The 24,723-nt window shown below is 49.2% G+C and overlaps 1 protein-coding gene across 1 annotated transcript in view; it reads left to right on the top strand.

The window, feature by feature from the left end:
• The first annotated feature begins 382 nt into the window (after positions 1-382).
• The window catches only part of LOC142291810 (serine/threonine-protein phosphatase 2A regulatory subunit B'' subunit beta-like), a 140,154-nt gene continuing 115,813 nt past the window's right edge, over positions 383-24,723 (top strand). The window contains exons 1-2 of the mRNA XM_075336635.1: positions 383-565; positions 9,512-9,897. Coding sequence (XP_075192750.1) covers positions 9,568-9,897 — 330 coding nt within the window. The 5' untranslated portion in view covers positions 383-565; positions 9,512-9,567. The remainder of the gene's footprint in view (positions 566-9,511; positions 9,898-24,723) is intronic.

Raw genomic sequence — 24,723 nt, 5'->3', positions numbered from 1 at the left:
GGGAGGGGGGGGGGGGGGGGGGGTGGGGGGGGGGGGGGGGGGGGGGGGGGGGGGGGGGGGGGGGGGGGGGGGGGGGGGGGGGGGGGGGGGGTGGGGGGGGGGGTGGGGGGGGGGGGGGGGGGGGGGGGGGGGGGGGGGGGGGGGGGGGGGGGGGGGGGTGGGGGGGGGGGGGGGGGGGGGGGGGGGGGGGGGGGGGGGGGGGGGGGGTTGGGGGGGGGGGGGGGGGGGGGGGGGGGGGGGGGGGGGGGGGGGGGGGGGGGGGGGTGGGGGGGGGGGGGGGTGGGGGGCGAGGGGGGGGGGGGGGGCAGGGAGCCCCGCCCTTTCCTGCCTCGTCACGTGACTGTACAGCGCTGCCGCCGCTTCCCGCTACAAGTTATGCCGGCTTCCGCCGATTCCACTCAGGTGTAGAGCGGTCTTCAGAGCGGAAGTGTTACTGCTGCCAGTGTCTGCAGCCCTGGCAGTGTGTGCTGGCTACAGGGCCTAGGAGACTGAGCAGCTGCTGCGGGGGTGGTGTGCGGCTGCCTTGTATCCTAGCGACGGGGCAACGTGCATGTGGTTACTACAGGTGCGGTGTGTGTGACTATAGACCTGTCTATAGGGCGCAGGGAGTGTGTGTGTATATAAATATATATATATATATATATACTGTACTGGAGGCAGTGTACAGGGGCTGTGTGTATATATATACTGTACTGGAGGCAGTGTACATGGGCTGTGTGTGTATACTGTACTGGAGGCAGTGTACAGGAGCTGTGTGTATATACTGTACTGGAGGCAGTGTACATGGGCTGTGTGTATATACTGTACTGGAGGCAGTGTACAGGAGCTGTGTGTATATACTGTACTGGAGGCAGTGTACAGGGGCTGTGTGTATATACTGTACTGGGAGGCAGTGTACAGGGGCTGTGTGTATATACTGTACTGGAGGCAGTGTACAGGGGCTGTGTGTATATACTGTACTGGAGGGCAGTGTACATGGGCTGTGTGTATATACTGTACTGGAGGCAGTGTACAGGGGCTGTGTGTATATACTGTACTGGAGGCAGTGTACAGGAGCTGTGTGTATATACTGTACTGGAGGCAGTGTACAGGAGCTGTGTGTGTATATACTGTACTGGAGGCAGTGTACAGGGGCTGTGTGTATATACTGTACTGGAGGCAGTGTACAGGGGCTGTGTGTATATACTGTACTGGAGGCCGTGTACATGGGCTGTGTGTATATACTGTACTGGAGGCAGTGTACAGGGGCTGTGTGTATATACTGTACTGGAGGCAGTGTACAGGGGCTGTGTGTATATACTGTACTGGAGGCAGTGTACAGGAGCTGTGTGTATATACTGTACTGGAGGCAGTGTACAGGAGCTGTGCGTATATATACTGTGCTGGAGGCAGTGTACAGGAGCTGTGTGTATATACTGTACTGGAGGCAGTGTACAGGAGCTGTGTGTATATATACTGTACTGGAGGCAGTGTACAGGAGCTGTGCGTATATATACTGTACTGGAGGTAGTGTACAGGAGCTGTGTGTATATACTGTACTGGAGGCAGTGTACAGGAGCTGTGTGTATATATACTGTACTGGAGGCAGTGTACAGGGGCTGTGTGTATATATACTGTACTGGAGGCAGTGTACAGGAGCTGTGTGTATATACTGTACTGGAGGCAGTGTACAGGAGCTGTGTATATACTGTACTGGAGGCAGTGTACAGGAGCTGTGTGTATATACTGTACTGGAGGCAGTGTACAGGAGCTGTGTGTATATACTGTACTGGAGGCAATGTACAGGAGCTGTGTGTATATACTGTACTGGAGGCAATGTACAGGAGCTGTGTGTATATACTGTACTGGAGGCAATGTACAGGAGCTGTGTGTATATATACTGTACTGGAGGCAGTGTACAGGAGCTGTGTGTATACTGTACTGGAGGCAGTGTACAGGGGCTGTGTGTATATACTGTACTGGAGGCAGTGTACAGGGGCTGTGTGTATACTGTACTGGAGGCAGTGTACAGGAGCTGTGTGTGTATATATACTGTACTGGAGGCAGTGTACAGGGGCTGTGTGTATATACTGTACTGGAGGCAGTGTACAGGAGCTGTGTGTATATACTGTACTGGAGGCAGTGTACAGGAGCTGTGTGTATATACTGTACTGGAGGCAGTGTACAGGAGCTGTGTGTATATACTGTACTGGAGGCAGTGTACAGGAGCTGTGTGTATATACTGTACTGGAGGCAGTGTACAGGAGCTGTGTGTATATATACTGTACTGGAGGCAGTGTACAGGAGCTGTGTGTGTATATATACTGTACTGGAGGCAGTGTACAGGAGCTGTGTGTATATATACTGTACTAGAGGCAGTGTACAGGAGCTGTGTGTATATACTGTACTGGAGGCAGTGTACAGGGGCTGTGTGTGTATACTGTACTGGAGGCAGTGTACAGGGGCTGTGTGTGTATACTGTACTGGAGGCAGTGTACAGGGGCTGTGTATATACTGTACTGAAGGCAGTGTACATGGGCTGTGTGTGTATACTGTACTGAAGGCAGTGTACATGGGCTGTGTGTGTATACTGTACTGAAGGCAGTGTACATGGGCTGTGTGTGTATACTGTACTGAAGGCAGTGTACATGGGCTGTGTGTGTATACTGTACTGGAGGCAGTGTACAGGAGCTGTGTGTATATATACTGTACTGGAGGCAGTGTACAGGAGCTGTGTGTATATATACTGTACTGGAGGCAGTGTACATGGGCTGTGTGTATATACTGTACTGAAGGCAGTGTACATGGGCTGTGTGTATATACTGTACTGAAGGCAGTGTACATGGGCTGTGTGTATATACTGTACTGAAGGCAGTGTACATGGGCTGTGTGTATATACTGTACTGAAGGCAGTGTACATGGGCTGTATATATATACTGTACTGGAGGCAGTGTACAAGAGCTGTGTGTATATATACTGTACTGGAGGCAGTGTACAGGAGCTGTGTGTATATACTGTACTGGAGGCCGTGTACAGGAGCTGTGTGTGTATATATACTGTACTGGAGGTAGTGTACAGGAGCTGTGTGTGTATATACTGTACTGGAGGTAGTGTACAGGAGCTGTGTGTGTATATATACTGTACTGGAGGCAGTGTACAGGGGCTGTGTATATATACTGTACTGGAGGGCAGTGTACAGGGGCTGTGTGTATATATACTGTACTGGAGGCAGTGTACAGGAGCTGTGTGTGTATATACTGTACTGGAGGCAGTGTACAGGGGCTGTGTGTATATACTGGAGGCAGTGTACAGGGGCTGTGTGTGTATACTGTACTGGAGGCAGTGTACAGGGGCTGTGTGTGTATTATATACTGTACTGGAGGCAGTGTACAGGAGCTGTGTGTGTATATATACTGTACTGGAGGCAGTGTACAGGGGCTGTGTGTATATATGCTGTACTGGAGGCAGTGTACAGGAGCTGTGTGTGTATATACTGTACTGGAGGCAGTGTACAGGGGGCTGTGTGTGTATATACTGTACTGGAGGCAGTGTACAGGGGCTGTGTGTATATATACTGTACTGGAGGCAGTGTACAGGAGCTGTGTGTATATACTGTACTGGAGGCCGTGTACAGGGGCTGTGTGTGTGTATATATACTGTTCTGGAGGTAGTGTACAGGGGCTGTGTGTGTATATACTGTACTGGAGGCAGTGTACAGGAGCTGTGTGTGTATATATACTGTACTGGAGGTAGTGTACAGGAGCTGTGTGTGTATATACTGTACTGGAGGTAGTGTACAGGAGCTGTGTGTGTATATACTGTACTGGAGGTAGTGTACAGGAGCTGTGTGTGTATATACTGTACTGGAGGCAGTGGTACAGGAGCTGTGTGTGTATATATACTGTACTGGAGGCAGTGTACAGGGGCTGTGTATATATACTGTACTGGAGGCCGTGTACAGGGGCTGTGTGTATATATACTGGAGGCAGTGTACAGGGGCTGTGTGTATATATACTGTACTGGAGGCAGTGTACAGGGGCTGTGTGTGTATATATACTGTACTGGAGGCAGTGTACAGGGGCTGTGTGTATATACTGTACTGGAGGCAGTGTACAGGAGCTGTGTGTGTATATATACTGTACTGGAGGCCGTGTACAGGGGCTGTGTGTATATACTGTACTGGAGGCAGTGTACAGGGGCTGTGTGTGTATACTGTACTGGAGGCAGTGTACAGGGGCTGTGTGTATAATATATACTGTACTGGAGGCAGTGTACAGGGGGCTGTGTGTGTATACTGTACTGGAGGCAGTGTACAGGGGCTGTGTGTGTATATACTGTACTGGAGGCAGTTTACAGGAGCTGTGTGTGTATATATACTGTACTGGAGGCAGTGTACAGGAGCTGTGTGTATATATACTGTACTGGAGGCAGTGTACAGGAGCTGTGTGTGTGTGTATATATATATACTGTACTGGAGGCAGTGTACAGGGGCTGTGTGTATATATACTGTACTGGAGGCAGTGTACAGGGGCTGTGTGTATATATACTGTACTGGAGGCAGTGTACAGGGGCTGTGTGTATATATACTGTACTGGAGGCAGTGTACAGGAGCTGTGTGTATATACTGTTACTGGAGCCGTGTAGATGGGCTGTGTGTATATACTGTACTGGAGGCAGTGTACAGGAGCTGTGTATATACTGTACTGGAGGCAGTGTACAGGAGCTGTGTATATACTGTACTGGAGGCAGTGTACAGGAGCTGTGTGTATATACTGTACTGGAGGCAGTGTACAGGAGCTGTGTGTATATACTGTACTGGAGGCAGTGTACAGGAGCTGTGTGTATATACTGTACTGGAGGCAGTGTACAGGAGCTGTGTATATACTGTACTGGAGGCAATGTACAGGAGCTGTGTGTATATACTGTACTGGAGGCAATGTACAGGGGCTGTGTGTATATACTGTACTGGAGGCAATGTACAGGAGCTGTGTGTATATACTGTACTGGAGGCAATGTACAGGAGCTGTGTGTATATACTGTACTGGAGGCAGTGTACAGGAGCTGGTGTGTATATATACAGTACTGGAGGCAGTGTACAGGGGCTGTGTGTATATACTGTACTGGAGGCAGTGTACAGGAGCTGTGTGTATATACTGTACTGGAGGCAGTGTACAGGGGCTGTGTATATATACTGTACTGGAGGCAGTGTACAGGAGCTGTGTGTGTGTATATACTGTACTGAAGGCAGTGTACAGGGGCTGTGTGTATATACTCTACTGGAGGCAGTGTACAGGGGCTGTGTGTGTATATATACTGTACTGGAGGCAGTGTACAGGGGCTGTGTGTATATACTGTACTGGAGGCAGTGTACAGGAGCTGTGTGTATATATACAGTACTGGAGGCAGTGTACAGGGGCTGTGTGTATATACTGTACTGGAGGCAGTGTACAGGAGCTGTGTGTATATACTGTACTGGAGGCAGTGTACAGGGGCTGTGTATATATACTGTACTGGAGGCAGTGTACAGGAGCTGTGTGTGTGTATATACTGTACTGAAGGCAGTGTACAGGGGCTGTGTGTATATACTCTACTGGAGGCAGTGTACAGGGGCTGTGTGTGTATATATACTGTACTGGAGGCAGTGTACAGGAGCTGTGTGTATATACTGTACTGGAGGCAGTGTACAGGAGCTGTGTGTGTATATACTGTACTGGAGGCAGTGTACAGGGGCTGTGTGTGTATATATACTGTACTGGAGGCAGTGTACAGGGGCTGTGTGTGTATATATACTGTACTGGAGGCAGTGTACAGGGGCTGTGTGTATATACTGTACTGGAGGCAGTGTACAGGGGCTGTGTGTATATACTGTACTGGAGGCAGTGTACAGGAGCTGTGTGTATATATACTGTACTGGAGGCCGTGTACAGGGGCTGTGTGTATATACTGTACTGGAGGCAGTGTACAGGGTCTGTGTGTATATACTGGAGGCAGTGTACAGGGGCTGTGTGTGTATACTGTACTGGAGGCAGTGTACAGGGGCTGTGTGTGTATATACTGTACTGGAGGCAGTTTACAGGAGCTGTGTGTGTATATATACTGTACTGGAGGCAGTGTACAGGAGCTGTGTGTGTGTATATATATATACTGTACTGGAGGCAGTGTACATGAGCTGTGTGTATACTGTACTGGTGTACAGGGGCTGTGTATGGGGCTATATACAGTGCCTTGCGAAAGTATTCGGCCCTCTTGAATTTTTCAACCTTTTCCCACATTTCAGGCTTCAAACATAAAGATAAAAATTTTAATTTTTTGATGAAGAATCAACAACAAGTGGCACACAATTGTAAAGTTGAACAAAATTTGGTTATTTTAAACTTTTATAAAAAATAAACTGAAAATTGGGGCGTTCAATATTATTCGTCCCCTTTAAGTTAATACTTTGTAGCGCCACCTTTGCTGTGATTAAAGCTGCAAGTCGCTTGGGGTATGTGTCTATCAGTTTTGCACATCGATAGACTGAAATTCTTGCCCATTCTTCCTTTGCAAACAGCTGGAGCTGAGTGAGGTTGGATGGAGAGCGTTTGTGAACAGCAGTTTTCAGCTCTTTCCACAGATTCTCGATTGGATTCAGGTCTGGACTTTGACTTGGCCATTCTAAAGGGGGCTTTACACGCAACGACATCGCTAACTAGATGTCGTTGGGGTCACGGAATTCGTGACGCACATCCGGCCTCGTTAGCGACGTCGTTGTGTGTGAAACGTACGAACGACCACTAACGATCAAAATTACTCACCTAATCGTTTGTCGTTGACACGTTGTTCTAATCCCAAATATCGTTGCTGGTGCTAGATACAAGGTTGTTCGTCGTTCTTGAGGCAGCACACATCGCTACGTGTGACACCCCAGGAACGGGGAACAACACCGTACCTGTGTCCTCCAGCAACGAGGTGGGCGTCACTTTCTTTCGGCTGCTTCTCCACCCCTCCGCTTCTATTGGAGGGCTGCCGTGTGACGTCGCTGTGGCGCCGCACAAACTGCCCCCTTAGAAAGGAGGCGGTTCGCCGGCCACAGCGACTTCGCTAGGCAGGTAAGTCCGTGTGACGGGTCTGAGCGATGTGTGCCACGGGCAGCGACTTGCCCATGACGCACAACCGATGGGGGTGGGTGCTTTCACCAGCGACATCGCTAGCGATGTCACTGCGTGTAAACCAGCCTTTACACCTAGATACGTTTGTGTGATTTTGTAGATTTTTGCTTTGTTTGGGAACATTGTCTTGTTGGAAGACAAATCTCCGTCCCAGTCTCAGGTCTTTTGCAGACTCCAACAGGTTTTCTTCAAGAATGGTCCTGTATTTGGCTCTATCCATCTTCTCATCAATTTTAACCATCATCTCTGTCTGTGCTGAAGAAAAGCAGGCCCAAGCTATGATGCTGCCACCACCATGTTTGATAGTGGGGATGGTGTGTTCAGGGTGATGAGCTGTGTTGCTTTTATGCCAAACTTAGCATTTGGCATTGTGCCCAAAAGTTCCATTTTGGTTTCCTCTGACCAGAGCACCTTCTTTCACATGTTTGGTGTGTCTCCCAGGTGGCTTGTGGCAAACTTTAAACACTTTTTATGGATATCTTTGAGAAATGGCTTTCTTCTTGCCACTTTTCCATAAATGCCAGATTTGTGAAGTGTATGACTGATCGTTGTCCTATGGACAGACTCTCCCATCTCAGCTGTAGATCTCCGCAGTTCATCCAGAGTGGTGCTGGGCCTCTTGGCTGCATCTCTGATCAGTCTTCTCCTTGTTTGAGATTACATTTTTAAGGGACGCTGGGTCTTGGTAGATTTGCAGTGGTATGATACTCCTTCCATTTCAATATGATCGCTTGCACAGTGCTCCATGGGATGTTTAAAGTTTTGGAAATCTTTTTGTAACCAAATCCAGCTTTAGACTTCTCCACAACAGTATCATGGACCTGCCTGTTGTGTTCCTTGGTCTTCATGATGCTATCAGCACTTTAAACAGAACACTGAGACTATCACAGAGCAGGTGCATTTATACGGAGACTTGATTACACACAGGTGGCTTATATTTATCATCATCAGTCATTTAGGACATTGGCTCATTCAGAGATCCTCAAAGAACTTCTAGAGTGAGTTTTCTGCACTGAAAGTAAAGGGGCCGAATAATATTGCACACCATAATTTTCAGTTATTTATTTTTTTTATAAAAGTTTTTAAAATAAATTTCGTTCAACTTCACAATTGTGTCCCACTTGGTGTTGATTCTTCACCATAAAATTTAATATTTTTTTTTTTTTTTTTTTATCTAGGTTGAAATGTGGGAAAAGGTTTGAAAAATTCAAGGGAGCCGAATACTTTCGCAAGGCACTTTATATATATATGTGTGTGTGTGCAATCATGGTGTAAAGTGAAACTGTCTCAGTTGCCCATAGCAACCAATCAGATTCCACTTTTCATTCTTCAGACTCTTGGAAAATGAAAGGTAGAATCTGATTGGCTGCTAAGCGCAACTGAGTCACTTTCACAGATCCAGTTTTCACAGATAAATCTCCCCCCAAATCTGTTTTCTATTCAGATAACCCATAATGCCAAATAATTTAAATACAGATCAAAGAAAATGGATTTTACAAAATGGACTTTACATGTTTGATAAATCTCCCCCTACATAACCCTATGGCACGTATTGTCCACCTACTTTTTGACCACCCTGTATACTATACTGCCAGCAGTTTTATATATATATATATATATAATATATATATATATATATATATATTATAATATATTATATTATATTATTTTTTTTGTATGTATGTTGCTGCTGGGCTGTCTAGCCAGTACTATTTAGCATCATATGCTCCAGTAGGGGCTCTTATTTAGGCCTTGTGTGCGTGCTGTGTTTTCTGCTGCATTTGTGCGCTTTTTTTTCTGGTGCAGTTTTGATACCAAAACTGCATACATTTGCTTCCCCAGCAAAGTGCATGAGATTTCATTTTTGCAGTGTGCACGTTGCAGTTTTGTTTTTTTTTTTTGGCTTTGTCTTGTGGTGACCACACAGCAGTAGCATGTCAATTGTTTCTGCGTTTTTGCTAGCGTTTTTCAGCTCTTCCAGTCAATAGATTTGACTAAAAAAAAACCGCATTGGGCAAAAATGCTGTAAAGCGCAGCAAAAAATGCATGCTGAGGGAGCTTTTTTTTTATTTTGGGACCAAAATCGTGCATCTTTGTGATCACCACAAAGATGCAGAGTGCGCACATAGCCTAACTGTACTCCAGGAACTAAATTTGCAAGTCGCAGCCAATATCACAATGTTACTACAGACTTTGTGAATATGCGCTGCCAGCAGTTTTCCCCACAATGCCACCTCTGACCTCAGGTTCCCATTAGTTAAACTGGAAATGTGCTTGATGCTTGCTGGGCGTACTGGTGCACAGTTGTCCTAAATACCTGGGTGTCAGCAGTGGTTTCCTGAGGACGTGAATTTGTGGCATTTACATTATGTTTTCCATTCCAGGCAATCTAGTGTGGACCGGTGAGTAGGAGGAGTACCCCGCTCTGATAAGCTTTATCATGCCTGCCAACAAGGTCCTGCAGCCTGTCTTAAAAATGAAAGTAGACGAGTTATTTCTATATTGGCTGAGTGAGACGCCAACACAGCTTCTACTGAAGGACTATTTAAGAAGAATAAAAAATGGAGAAAATGTTATGCCTGAGGGCTTTGATGACAGCAGCGACGTGTCAAGGTTGCAATCCTCTAATAAAATGCTAGATCCCCTCTCCTTATCCCCAGTGACCTGCAGCCCTCCATCTCGCTCTCCTTCTGCTCTGCCCATTGGGGCTTTTGGTAGCCCAAGAAGCGGAATCACGCCAAGGTCACACCGATTCGGTGGATCAAGACTGGTGAGTAATTTTTAACTGTGGCTATTTCAGGTTACTCTTGTCTTGGGTATGGCTCACAACATGTACAGTTCTTGGAGAAAGGAGAATGTGTGTAGATGTAATATTACAAAGTTGTCTAATATTTGGGGATTAAATGTATTATTTTGTTTTATAAACCACCGTCCAAAATTATCCTTCTTCTGTTTTGTATCAAGGAAATGTTGAGAAGCCCATAACCGTGTTCACACTAGTGTTTTTTTCTCCTTTTTAGTAGGGGTTTCGGAGCATTTATTAGTCTAATAGTGTATTATGTAACATTGTTCTTGCTATCAATCGTACCAGAGGCCAGATGAGATTTGATGTCTCGGAAATGACTCTTCTGAACAGAAGCCATGGTGTTAAGGCCGCTTTACACGGTATGACATCGCTAGCAATTGCTAGCGATGTCGAGCGCGAAAGCACCCACCCCCATCGTACATGCGATATCGTGTGATCGTTGCTGTAGCGAACATTATCGCTACGGCAGCATCACACGCACATACCTGCTTTGCGACGTCGCTGTGACTGGCGAACCGCCTCCTTTCTAAGGGGGTGGTTCGTTCAGCGTCACCGAACCGCCGCCCAATAGAAGCGGAGATGAGCTGGACGTAACATCCCGCCCACCTCCTTCCTTCCTCATTGCGGCCGGCCGCAGGTAAGGTGAGGTTCCTCGTTCCTGCGGTGTCACACGTAACGATGTGTGCTGCCGCAGGAGCGACGAACTAATTCGTGCACTGAGCAGAAGCGATATTCGAGAATAGGGGGGCATGTCACTGATGAGCGATTTTGACCGTTTTTGCGACGATTCAAAATCGCTCATAGGTGTCACACGCAAAGACATCGCTAAAGCGACCGGATGTGCGTCACAAATTCTGTGACCCCCCCCCCCCCCCCCCAATGAGATCGCTTGAGCCATGTCTCAGCGTGGAAAGCGGCCTTTAGTGTGAACAAGTGGGCACATTCTTATCTTTTATGACCTATTCACAAGATGGACCATAAATGCTTCATACAAGTGGCTGCCATCCCTTATGCCAATTGTGTGACCACTGTCGTCTGAGTTTAATAAGGGCTGGCAACACTTTGAAAAGGTGGAAAGTGCACCTCTTTGGCAATCCTGTGGATACACACAAATGTGTAAGATGGAAATACCTCTTTAGGGAATGTGCACACGTTGCATTTTTCCGCTCGTATTGTTGTGTAAAATATGCAGCATTTTACATTACCAGAAAAGAGAATGGGATTTCTGGAATTTTATACACACGTTGCTTATTTTTAAAAAGCTGAAAATATTCTATACTAGGAGTAAAAGTCTGGGAAAGTAGAAAAACAGAACAGTAAAATGATCATAAAATACATTTTATTGACATCTAAACACAAAACAGAAAATAAATGGGAAAAATCGTATAATAGAAAATAACACAGGTTTACAAAAAATATTTTTTTTAATCATCGCAGGTGACTACTTTTCTGAATCATGTTTTCTCTAGTCCCTTCCACGACAGCATAGGAGGTTGTCTCTCCACGCCCTAATTGGGACAGGAAGTTCAAGAGGTTTAAAAGGACCCTCCCACCTCCCATAGCCAGTGTCTTTCCTGTCCCCATGGGGCATGGAGAGGTTTTGTTTTTTCTCCTATGCTGTGGTGGCCGGCGAACTGCAGTATATTTTTTTTTTTTTTCCCCCTATTACCTTCAGCCGGACGGCATCGGTCGGGCCTTCACCGCTCCTCCCTTGCTGTTCCCTCACGCTGTGGGGGACCGCTGCTCCAGCCTTCCGGATCCTCCTGAGGGGTGATGCAGGCTGTTGAGCTCCCCGGCCGGCGTCCTCCCTGAGCCGCCGGCCGCCTCCCGCATGCACGCTGCCGGAGCGATCCGGAAGTGCTCCCGGAGGCGGGACTTCTGGTCTTGCGGACTTCCGGTCGAGCGCTTCCGGTTTGCGGAGGCAGCGTGGAGGCACGCCGACTGCGACTCGACCTGCCCTGGACCGGATGCGGGAGGCGGGGAAACGTGCACCGTCACTGGGGAGGCAGGCCCTTGTCCATAAGGGCTGCCACGAAGACATCAGATCATGGTAAGACCGTGCTCCCTGTCATGTCTTCCGCTGCAGCTGCCTCTGCAGAACCCAGTGTGCCCCCTGCTACTGTGAGTATGGAGGGGACTGGTCCCTCGGACATAGGTCTCATCAGTGATTATGGCTCTCTGCTCTGTGTTTTCTAGGAGGACAAGGCCACCAAGAAAACTGACAGAAATGAGAAATCAGAGAAGCCTGAGAAGTCAGAAAAAACTGACAAGTCCGATAGGCCTGATAGACCTGACAGAGTGGACAAAATTAAAAAATGTCCCATCTGTATAAAGAAGCTCCCTGCAGTATGGGATAAAAAGCTTTGCCAGCAATGTACGAACAACCATCTCTGATAGATGAGTTGCGGTCCATGATGAAACAGGAGATTAGGGCCTCACTGGCTTCTCTCCCTGTTCCTGGCCCTGTTCCTGGCCCTGTGCCTGGCCCTGTGCCTGGCCCTGTGCCTGGCCCTGTTCCTGGCCCTGCTCCTGGCCCTGCTCCTGGCCCTGCTACTGGACCCTCTCCTCCAAAAAAGAGGAGACTCCAGTCGACCCCTTCTGATCAGGAGGACGCTGATTCCACCTCTGAGGGTCCTGATGAAGGATTTCCATCTGGGGGGTCTGACCAGTCCTTTCTTTTTCACTCAGAAGAGTTGGGGGATCTTATTGAGGCAGTTCGGAGCACTATGGGTTTAGAGGAAGTGCAGTCTCTTCCTTCAATCCAGGACGAAATGTTTGCTGGCCTGAAGTCAGTCAAACAGTTGGGATTCCCAGTTCATGCCAATATATTGGATATTGTTTCTCAGGAATGGGAATGTCCTGAGAGGCGGGTACGGAGTGACCTTAGACGCCGGTTTCCTCTGGAACCTTCGGGACTACATTGGGAGATCCCAAGAGTAGACGTTCAGGTGGCTAGGGTAGCTAAGCAAACGGCTCTTCCCTTTGAGGATACTTCCCAACTGAAGGATCAAATGGATAGGAAGGTAGAGGGCCTGATGAAGCGGTCCTGGGAGGCATCGTCTTCCTCTATTCAAGCCAACATTGCCTCCACCTGCGTATCCAGGTCCCTAATTAGGTGGTTGGACCAGTTGGAGGCTCATATTTCCCAAGGGACCCCTAGGGAGGAATTACTGGAATCCCTTCCCTTGCTTAGGAAGGCTACCTGTTTTCTGGCAGATACCTCGGTGGAATCTGTCCGCCTGGCAGCCAGGACCTCGGTGCTTTCTAACTCTGCCCGACGTGCCCTCTGGCTTAAGGCCTGGAGTGGAGACTCCACCTCTAAAATGAGGCTTTGTTCCCTTCCTTTTAAAGGGGATTTGGTGTTTGGACCTGCCCTGGATGATATCCTGGACAAGGCGACTGATCGTAAGGCCTTGCCCGATCCTAGACCTACCAGGAAGCGGTCCTTTCGTCCCTCGATGCCTCAGGCCTCCCAGCCCAGAGGGAAAGGGAAGGCAGGCAGGTGGAGCTATCCCAAAGGTAGAGGGAGAAACATCCTCATCCCTCCACATCAGCAACGTCCTCAGCTGGACAAGCAGTGACTCGGCCCGGGGGGGGGAAGACTCTCAGCGTTTCTTACCCAGTGGCAGTCCATAACCTCTTGCCAATGGGTTCTGAAGATCATCTCGGACGGTCTTCTCATAGAATTCCTTTCCCCCCCTCTTCCGGGTCTCCGAGTCACTGCGCTGGCATCGCCGGGTTCACAGACTCTGTTGTACACAAAGATTTTAGAGTTAGTGCACTCGGGGGTCGTTTCCCCAGTCCCGAGTCGGGAAGAAGGGATAGGACACTACTCCCGTCTCTTCCTGGTCAAGAAGCCATCCGGCGACGTCCGTATAATTATCAATTTAAAAAGTCTAAACCGTCAGGTCAGGTACCGGCGGTTCAAGATGGAGTCGGTGAGATCAGCTATTCCCCTGATAGGTCTACACCACCAGATGGCCTCTATCGATCTGAAAGATGCCTACTTCCATGTACCCGTCCATCCGGGACACAGACAATACCTCAGGTTTGCGGTGCTTCACGGGGAAGAAGTACTTCATTTCCAATTCAATGTACTTCCCTTCGGGATCTCCTCAGCTCCAAGGATCTTTTCCAAGATCATGGCAGAGGTGGTCGCCTTCATAAGATTGCAGGGTATCTGTCTAGTTCCGTATCTGGACGACTTTCTTCTCATGGCTCCGTCTGCTCCAACCCTCCGGAGCCATGTGGAGAGGTCTTTGGGAATCCTTCGGTCTCTGGGATGGATTCCCAATCTCAAAAAATCACAGTTAACCCCCTCCTCCACACGGCAGTTTCTCGGAGTGCTGCTGGACTCCGACAGACAGGCATCTTTCTCCCAGAGGGCCACAGGATAGCTCTGTTATCCAAAATCTCGAAGCTCCGCAGGCAGGCTCGCCCAACGCTTCGAGCGGCTATGTCGGCCCTGGGTTCCATGACATCCTGCATCCCCTCGGTCAGGTGGGCTCAGGCCCATTCTCGGTGTCTCCAGGATCATATCCTGACACACTGGGACAGACTCCCGTCATCCCTAAACAGAAGGTTTCGCCTCTCGGAGTCCGTCTCCTCATCCCTTCTCTGGTGGCTGAGTCCCGCCAACCTGCAGGTGGGGGTTGCCTGGACTCAGAAACCCCTGGTTACACTGACCACAGATGCCAGCCTACGTGGATGGGGGGCAATGGTGGCAAATTCCCCATTTCAAGGGGTCTGGAGTCCTTACGTCAGCTCCCAATCCTCCAACTACCGGGAGCTCAGGGCAGTCAGGGAAGCCCTCCTTGCGGCTCAGGACCTCGTCCGGGACTCTCACGTCCTGGTATATTCAGACAATGTCACAACAGTGGCACATCTCCGCCATCAGGGCAGTACACGCTCAGGCGCCCTGAAGTCGGTATCCTCCCGAATCTTTCAATGGGCAGAACAATCTCTGCTCTCCCTTTCTGCGGTCCATCTGAAGGGCTCCCTCAATCTTCAGGCGGATTTCCTGAGTCGTCGGGATGTTCATCCAGGGGAATGGAGCCTGGATCAGGCAGTGTTCTGCTCTCTAGTGGCAAGGTGGGGTGCACCAGAGGTGGACCTCTTTGCCTCAGCAGAGAATCGCAAGGTCGCAACATATTTCTCCCTGAACCCAAGGGACGAGGCTTTAGGGGTAGACGCTTTCTGCCACAGTTGGTCCTTTCGCCTCGCTTACGCGTTCCCCCCTCTTCCTCTTCTCGCACGGGCCCTGAGGAAGATCAGAGACGAGGGAGTCCCAACTATACTGGTAGCCCCTCTGTGGCCCCGGAGGAGTTGGTACAGCTTGGTCATGACGCTAGGAATCGACGGCCCAGTCCTCTTAGGTTCGGACCCCAGCTTACTGTCACAGGGTCCGATTTTCCATCCGGCTCCTCAGAAACTCAACTTGGCTGCCTGGCTTCTGAGGCCCGGGCACTGAAGGCTCAAGGGCTTTCTGACAAAGTTGTGGCTACGCTGCAGAAGAACCGTAAACCTGTGACTAATAGTATATACAACAAAATCTGGAAGAGATTTTCCTCCTGGTGTGGTTCTCGGCCTCCTGACCCTTTTCGGCCTAATATTGCGCAGATTCTGGACTTTCTCCAAAGTGGTTTAGACTTAGGTCTTAGGCCCAGCTCCCTGAAAGTTCAGGTGTCAGCACTCAGTGCAGTCTTTGACACGGCTCTGGCAGATCATCGTTGGATCCGTCGGTTCTTTGTGTCCGCTGGTAGACTCTGTCCACGTCGGAGGGTCCTGACGCCTCGCTGGGATCTCAATGTGGTCCTTACAGGACTGTCTCAATCTCCGTTTGAACCTCTGTGCTCTTGTAACATTCGTTCCCTTTCTCACAAGACTGCTTTTCTTGTGGCTATTACATCTGCTCGCAGAGTCGGCGAACTTCAGGCTTTGTCTGTTAGGGAACCTTATCTGACCATCAGAGATGACAGCATTGTTTTTCAGCTGGACCCTTCCTTCCTTCCCAAGGTGGTTTCGGATTTTCACCGTTCGCAGTCCATCGTCCTGCCTTCATTCTGTCAGAATCCTCGGACTCCGGGTGAGGATGTGTTTCATTCTTTGGATGTCCGTCGGATAGTGTTGCACTACCTAGAGGTTACTGCTTCTTGGCGCCTTGATTCTAACCTGTTCATCCAGCCCTTTGGCCGCAATAAGGGCAAGAAGGTGGCTAAGAGTACAGTCGCCAACTGGATTGTGCGAGCAATTAGAGATGCATACCTCGCTCAGCATCTCTCTCCGCCTACTGGATTCACGGCGCACTCCACCAGGGCTACCTCTGCCTCCTGGGCCGAACGGGCAGGGGCCTCCCCTGAGCAGATCTGCAAGGCGGCTACGTGGTCTTCGCTCCATACCTTCACGAAGCATTATCGTCTGGATCTGGATTCCAACAGGGATTTGGCCTTTGGCAGGAAAGTCCTGCAGGCTGTGGTCCCCCCCTAGGTATCAATTCTTTGGTATTCCTCCTATGCTGTCGTGGAAGGGACTAGAGAAATAAGAATTATTCTTACCGATAATTCGCTTTCTAGGACCTTCCACGACAGCAGGTAATTCCCTCCCCTATGTATTCATGTATTCCTGAATGTGTAGTACTTCTCATATGCTATGGATTCTTTGTAAGACACTGGCTATGGGAGGTGGGAGGGTCCTTTTAAACCTCTTGAACTTCCTGTCCCAATTAGGGCGTGGAGAGACAACCTCCTATGCTGTCGTGGAAGGTCCTAGAAAGCGAATTATCGGTAAGAATAATTCTTATTTTGTCCTGATTTAAAAAAAAATGTATATAGTTTTTCTGTAGCACGAATAGTTTCCATAGAGCATCATTATTATAAAGTATAGGAAATATACTGGCGACATTAAGAAAACAGTAAGCTACATATCAGAAAAACTTCACCTTACAAAAGTTTTTATTGAACCAAAATAATTTCACATGCAAATAGAAATCAAAATATGAGCAGAAATTAAAAGTGGACTGTCGTTGATCCGATTTATCAGGGTTGTCCACATCCAACAGTAATCTGCCATCGTTGAGTCATTCCAAATACCCTGGTAGAGATGTTCCATTACTTTAATGCCCTGGTGAAACCGCTCGCCTTGTTCATCGGTTTTATCCCCAAGATTTTGAAGGAAGAAATCTAAATGAGTGCAAAAAGTGCATTTTCAGAGACATGCGACATCCAAGACACTGGTATGCATTTAGCAGTTCCTCAACACCTTCAACATATTTTGCAAGTTTATTTTTTCCTAGGAATTTTTCACAGATTCACTTGAAGCTTTTCCAAGATCTCAATTCCTTATCATTTAGAGTTCCTTCAAACAAATCATCTCTCATAAGCTCTCTGATCTGAGGACCAACAAATACCCCTTCCTTCAGTTTTGCTGGTGAAATTCTGGAGAATTTCTGTGCAATGTACTGGAACCCTTGTAATTATGTCTTTGCCATGGCTTTCACAAAGTTTTTAATCCCAACTTTTTATGTAGTGGAGGAAGAAAGATTTCTGTTGGAGCAACTAAAGGATTATGCAGAACATTCTCTACCTGGAGCATAGATGTTTCTTTGTCCCCGATTACGACGAACATAATGCTCTACTGTATTTCTACTGTCCCATAGACACAAGAAGCAACAATATTTTCCCTGCCGCCCATGACAGCACCACATGAGAGATAGGTTCCGCCCACATCAGGACAGGAAACCCACTGATAAAAAGGCGGTACCTCTCCTCCACATCAGTTTGGTTTCCTGTCCTGGTATGGACAACCCATTGCTGTCCCAGGTCCGACCTGGTGTGGAAGCCTGGTACTTACCTGAAGCCGGTGCTCGGGCCTGGATGCACCCCCCCTCGGTCTCAGACCTCTGCGGCGGTGAGGCGCGGGCCTGGAGCGGGAGCTCGGCCCGGCGTCGCTCCAGGGATGTGCGCACTCACGGCGGCCGCTGGAAGGCTTGTCCCTGCTGTGCAGCACGCTGGAGTGAAGCTGGAAGCTCCGACCGGAAGTGACGCGATTCCAGGGTGACGCGCGCAATGCGACCAGGAAGTGACTGGTGTGCGCATGCGCACTAGGATCCAAGATGGCGGCGCCCATGTAACGAGACAAATGTGACCGGCGCTTGGGACTGGTGAGTTTTTTCTCCTCCATTGTTACCATTATGGCAGGAGATTCACCCCGCAGCAAGGAGCAGCGCAAGGAGTCGCCACAGCGGGGCTCGGAACGCGGCTCTGCGGATCGTTCCCGGAAAGCTGTATCCAGTCCGGGCAGCGTTCGGTCGGTGGGTCCCCAGAGGTCCAAGGGAGATAAGAATCCGCCTCCTGATCCGGTATTGCCTGGAGTCGTGGGGGTGAGTGGACTTCGTGGTCTTCCATGATTCTAAGTCCCCGTTTCCGTGTCCCCTCTCTTGTTAGGTACCGAAAAAATATGCCTCCAAGCAGCGTCACAAGGAATGTGCCATATGCCAATCCTCCCTGTCTTCGGATTACACCAAGGCCCTGTGTGCAGGCTGTATCCAACAGACCCTACTCAAAGAGGGGCCGGGGTTCTCATCTGAATTACGTTCCATTATCAGAGCGGAAGTACAGGAGTCCCTTAAATCCCTTAAGGGGGGCAAGAGGCGCAAGAAGTCCCGTCATCATAAGCTGTCTACTCCCGATACCTCAGCGGGTTCGGCTCAGGGCTCTCGGTCGTCGGGATCCTCGGGATCCTCCCCCTCTGATTCTGGCTCCTCTTCCTCTTCCGATGAAGGTGGTCGCCCTTGTTTCCCTACAGCAGACGTCGGACCCTTGGTGAAGGCAGTACGTTCGACCATGGGTATAGTGGACCCCAGGGGGCCCGAATCTACCCAGGATGTCATGTTTGGGGGCTTGGATTCCAGGAAGCGTAAGGGGTTTCCCATTCCCCAGAAGGTTCAAAGTCTCATTAATGACCAGTGGAAAAAAGTGGACAAAAGGTTGAATCTTAGCTCTTCCCTTAAAAGGAAGTACCCCGTGGATGAGGAGGCGTCTACCTCTTGGGATAGAACCCCAAAAATTGATGTCGCTATTGCCAAGGCGTCTCGTTCCACTACCTTGCCGTTTGAGGACTTGGGGTCCCTTAAGGATCAGCTGGATAGGAAGGCTGATGGTTTTCTGAGAGGTACATGGGAGTCTACGGCAGGTGGCTTGCGCCCGGCCGTGACCAGCGCCTGTGTTGCCCGGTCTTTAATGGTGTGGCTTCAGCAGTTGGAAGACCAGTTGCGCAATGACACTCCTAGGAAAGATATTATCTCGTCCTTGCCCTTAATACAGGGTGCTGCTGCCTTTATGGCTGATGCCTCGGTTGATTCTTTAAGGCCCTCTGGCTGAAAACTTGGAAGGGTGATGTCCAATCCAAGGGGCGACTATGCAGCATGCCTTGTGAAGGTGCCTATCTTTTTGGCTCTGGCCTGGACGACCTCCTCACTAAGGCATCCGATAAGAAACAGGGGTTTCCAGTTTTTCCGGTGGCATCCTCTCGCAGCCGGCCCTTTCGGAGACGTCAGTTTTTCGCAAAAAAGTCTCAAAAACCGCAAGATCAGTGGAAGGACCGTAGAAAGACTCCCTCGGGCTTTCTCTTTGGCAAGCACTCCGATAATAAGCCCAAGCCCTCTCAATGACGCCTGTCATCAGGTAGGGGGTCGGCTGTCCCTCTTCCTCCATGCATGGCAGGCAATCTCCTCCAACAGGTGGCTCCTTCAGATTGTGGAGGAAGGATTAAAATTGGACTTCCGTTCACCCCCTCGGGGGTCTCTCATGATAACATCCTTGCGGTCCCCAGAGCGGCAGATGGCCTTGGAAGTGGAAGTGCTAACTCTCCTTTCGAGGAAAGTCGTTCAGGAGGTCCCCATAGAACAAGAAGGGGACGGCTTTTACTCCACTCTCTTTCTGGTTCGGAAGCCGGACTCCACCTTCCGCACCATCTTCAACCTGAGGAACTTGAATTTACATCTGGTGCAGCGAGCCTTCAAAATGGAGACCATGAAGTCAACTGTCAGGCTGTTGTATCCAGAGTGTTTTATGGCGGTCCTCGACTTAAAGGACGCCTATTATCACATCCCTATTTTTCCGTCTCACCGGCGGTTTCTCAGGTTCGCACTACACATCTCCGGGAGGCTGAGACACTTCCAATTCGCAGCGCTGCCATTCGGGCTTTCCATGGCCCCACGGATCTTCACCAAAGTCCTCGCGGAGGTCATGGCACATGTCAGGGAACAGGACATATTGATCATTCCGTATCTGGACGACCTCCTGATAGAATTCCTCCAGAGGGGGTTGGAATTGGGGCTCTCCACCAGTACGCTCAAGGTGCAGGTATCGGCCTTAGGGGCACTGTTTCATTGTAGTCTGGCGCAGAATGAATGGATTTGCCGGTTCATTAAATCTAAGTCCAGGTCTGTACCTGTTCAGGCTCCCAGGGTTCCCCCATGGGACCTTAATTTAGTGTTGGATGCCCTCACAGGGCCTCCGTTTGAGCCCTTAGGGGAAGTCCCTCTCAAACTGCTGTCCCTTAAAGTTTTTCTCCTCGTCGCACTCACCTCGGCCAGGCGGGTGGGGGATCTCCAAGCCTTGTCTGTGGTTCACCCTTATACCCAGATTCTGGATGATAGGGTAGTGTTGCGGACTGATCCCTTCTACTTGCCCAAGGTTTCTACACCTTTTCATAGGTCCCAAGAGATCGTGCTCCCTTCCCTCTGTGACCCCCCTCGGAACGAGGAGGAGGCTAGGTTACACACGTTGGATGTCCGGAGGGCCTTAGTCACGTACCTAGATAGGACTAGGGAATGGAGGAAGTCTCAGGTCCTGTTTGTCACTTTTCAGGGGCAGTCCAGGGGGCATGGGGCTTCTAAGGCTACCTTGGCCAGATGGGTCAGGGATGCCATCGGTTTGGCGTACTCGGCTAAAGACGCCACTCCTCCTCCGGGCATAAGGGCGCACTCCACTAGAGCGGTGTCTACGTCTTGGGCGGAGAGGGCGGATGCCTCTCTTGACCAGATCTGTCGGGCGGCTACTTGGTCGTCTCCTGGGACTTTCTTTCGGCGCTATAGGCTGGACTTGTCCTCCACAACTGACCTTTCCTTTGGGAGACGGGTCTTGCAGGCGGTGGTCCCTCCCTAAGGTGGATGGTCTATTTAAATCTCTCATGTGGTGCTGTCATGGGCGGCAGGGAAAAATATTAATTACTCACCGGTAATGGGATTTTCAAAAGCCCATGACAGCACCCTTAGTTCCCCCCCTATTCACTGGTTGTGGGCACCCTTCGGGGAGTGTTAGTTATGGGTGTTTTTCCTTGGGTGGTGGTATGATTAATCTGTTTGTTGTGTTTTGTTGGTCCTCTCTGGCTCTGAAAACCTACTGATGTGGAGGAGAGGTACCGCCTTTTTATCAGTGGGTTTCCTGTCCTGATGTGGGCGGAACCTATCTCTCATGTGGTGCTGTCATGGGCTTTTGAAAATCCCATTACCGGTGAGTAATTAAGATTTTTCCTATCGTCACGACAGCACCCACTGAGAGGGATCCGCCCCATCAGGACAGGAAACCTATAAAAAAAAAAAAAAAAAAAAAAGGCGTTCCCTCTCCCTCATTAGTTGGTTTCCTCTTCTGATGGATTGGAACCTATAGAGTACCTAGGCTTCGGTAGCGTCCAAGCTGTGTCTGTGGAAACGGCGGAGCTCTGGGTCTGGAAGCACTGTTGGTGGAGCTCTCTTGTGGACTCCAATCTCCAATGTCCTGAGTGGGATTGCTCTGGTCCAGGTGAGGCCGCTAGGGAAAACCACGTCTGCGGGAGGTAAGCACTATTTTCCTCATGGCTGCCCTGGCGTGCACACTGTGCCCTGGGGTCGGTGTGCGGTCAGGCGGATGCTCTCCCTGCTGCAGCGCACAATGTTTGTGGCACTTCCGGGTTACGGCTGTGCACGCACTTGGAGAGCGTTCAGGTATGCTCATTGATCAGCCACCGCAGTAATGCCCCGGAAATACATGGGAGCACTTCCGGGGTGATGGATCCGAAGGAGGCGACGCTGGAGGGGGCTGTGGCGGTCCTCCACCTTTTTAAAAAGTGGAGTTGACTCTGAAAAAGTGGTGCTTGCTTTGACCATCTTCAGCAATGGATAGCTCGCAGTCACCCCAATCCCGGGAATCTTCTCAGAAGCCACCCCAGGATCTATTAGGAGCACAATTCCAGAAAAAGCAGCAGTGCGGATAGTCACTCCAGGAGTGACACTGCCACACGGAAGAGGAAGGAGGATCACGTTGGATCCAAACCCTCAAAAAGTCGGCCAGACGACCACCTCGTCTCCGCCTCCAGCTCCGGTATCAGTCTTTCTCTAGCTATGGGTGAGTGATCTTTGTGAATGTACTCCAATAGCTAATGTCCCCCTTCTTTCTAGGACTGTGTTTAGGTCCATAAGAAAAGTCCGGCAAAACAGAAACATAAGGAATGTCCGTTGTGCGCACAAGAATTACCGCACTCATACCAAAAAAGGCTATGTGAATCCTTTATTCAACAGTCTGTATGGGAGGAAGCCCCTACATCCTGTATTCTCATGACAGATCTTAGGGAATTAATCCGTACTGAGGTCCAATCTTCTTTAAAGTCCTTGAAGTTGTCAAAAAAAAAAAAAAAACGTAGGAAAGAAGTTGCACGTCCTAATTCCTCCTCATCCCTTAGTTCTGAAGCTGGGTTGGATGTCTCTTCTACTGACGATTCTTGTTTCTCTTTGGAAGGGATGAATGGTCTCATGAGGGCCGTTCGCTCCACCAAGGGGATTCACGATGCAAAATCTACGAAATCTGCTGAAGATGCGATGTTCTCAGGTTTCTCCCAAAAAAAAACAGAAAACGGAAGTCCTTTACGGTTAATGATGCCATTAAGGCTCTGATAAGAAAGGAATGGCAGAGACAGGATAATCAAGGGTTCCTTCCATCCTCCTCTAAAGCTGGGTTTACACACTGCAACATCGCAAAGGACATCGCTGTAACGTCACCGGTTTTGTGACGTAACAGCGACCTCCTTAAGTCTCTGCTAAGTCGCTGGTGAGCTGTCAAACAGGCAAACCTGGCCAACAACTCAACAGCGATCCGGACCTGCAGAGCGACCTAGCTGGTTGTTGGGGACGTTGATAAGCAGCCTTTTGAAAGGGAAGTTGCTAACAAAGTCTCTGCAAAGTCTTTCACACACTGAAACTTTCCAGCGATGCATGCTGCACAGCAGGAAACAAAGGACCTAGGAATGGTCCTGAACGATTTGTAACGATTACAACTTCACAGCAGGGGCCGGGTCGCTGATAGGTTTCACACACTGCAACATCGCAAACAACATCGCTATTGCGTCACAAAACCGGTGACGTTACAGCGATGTCGTTTGAGATGTTGCAGTGTGTAAACCCAGCTTAAGAGGAGATATTCCTTTGAAGACAGTGATATCTCTGTAGTGTAAAGTGCCAAGGTAAATATAGCGGTGGTAAACTCTTCTTCAAAAAACCAATGTCTTCAAAAGGCAGCACAAATTTTTTTGGACTCCCTAGAGAGAAAGACAGATGCCTACCTGAAAAGGACTTGGGTGGCATCAGCAGAAGCTCTAAAACCTGCTTAATCGGCAACCTGTACTGTCAGGTCACTCTGTGTGGGTCGACCAGTTAAAAAAACAGATAAAATCTGGTTCTTCCAGAGACAAATTACTTACGTCCCTCCCACTCCTTAAGGACACAGCTGCCTACCTGCCTGACACCTCTGCAGACTGTGCGTTTGGCATCCAGATCAGCAGGCCTATCTAATGCTGCTCGATGGGCACTGTGGCTGAAGTCATGGAAGGGGGACACCTCTTCAAAAGCAAAATTGTGCACACTCCCTTGTCAGGGTGAGTTTCTCTTTGGGCCGGAGTTGGATGATATTCTAACTAAAGCTGGGGATACTAAGAAATGTTTCCCTAATGCCTACATTCCACCTATAGGAAACCCTACAAAAAAAACACTTCCAGTTCAACAGGTCAGACCGCCAAGAAAAATATGACCATCGCGCCTCAGGTTCCAAGGGCTCCATGTTTGGTGGTACGTCATTCAGGGGACGACCACATAAGCAGTGACATTGACCCACCTGGGGGGTGGGTAGACTCTGTTTTTACAGTACCATCTGCAGTTCTACTTCCTCCAGTTCCTTCATCTTGCAAATCATCTCTGAAGGTCTTCATGTAGAACTTAATTCTCTGCCTCCGCAATCCTTTATTCTAATCCCTACTAGGAAAGACTTGGATCAACACAATGCTTTAATGAATGAAGTCCTTTATGCTAGTAAAAAAAAAAAAAAAAAAAAAAAAAAAAAAAAGGGGGGTCCTAGTAGCGGTCCCTACTCACCAAAGGGGCCAAGGGTACTATTCTCCCCTCTTTCTGGTTCCTAAATCAGATGTCTCTTACAGAACAATTAATCTGAAGAAGCTAAATCTTTTTTCCAAATATCAACCATTCAAACTGGAGTCGATCCAATCCGCTATAAAACTTCTCTTTCCCAAGTGTTTCATGACAGTCTTAGATTTAAAGGATGCATACTATCACATCCCTATCTGCTTAATCATCAAAAATATTTAAGGGTGGCAGTTCTAATTAATGGCTCCATTCAACATTTTCAGTTTGTAGCCATGCCCTTCGAAGTTTCTCTGGCACTTCGTATTTTTACGAGGGTCATGGCGGAGGTCACGGCACATTTACGGGAACGTCAGACCTTGATAATTCCATACTTGGATGATCTC

Source organism: Anomaloglossus baeobatrachus, chromosome 2 (genome assembly GCF_048569485.1).
Source record: "Anomaloglossus baeobatrachus isolate aAnoBae1 chromosome 2, aAnoBae1.hap1, whole genome shotgun sequence".
Lineage (NCBI taxonomy): Eukaryota > Metazoa > Chordata > Amphibia > Anura > Aromobatidae > Anomaloglossus > Anomaloglossus baeobatrachus.
Note: the sequence above shows the minus strand (reverse complement) of the source record. Positions and strands in the feature narration are given on the sequence as shown.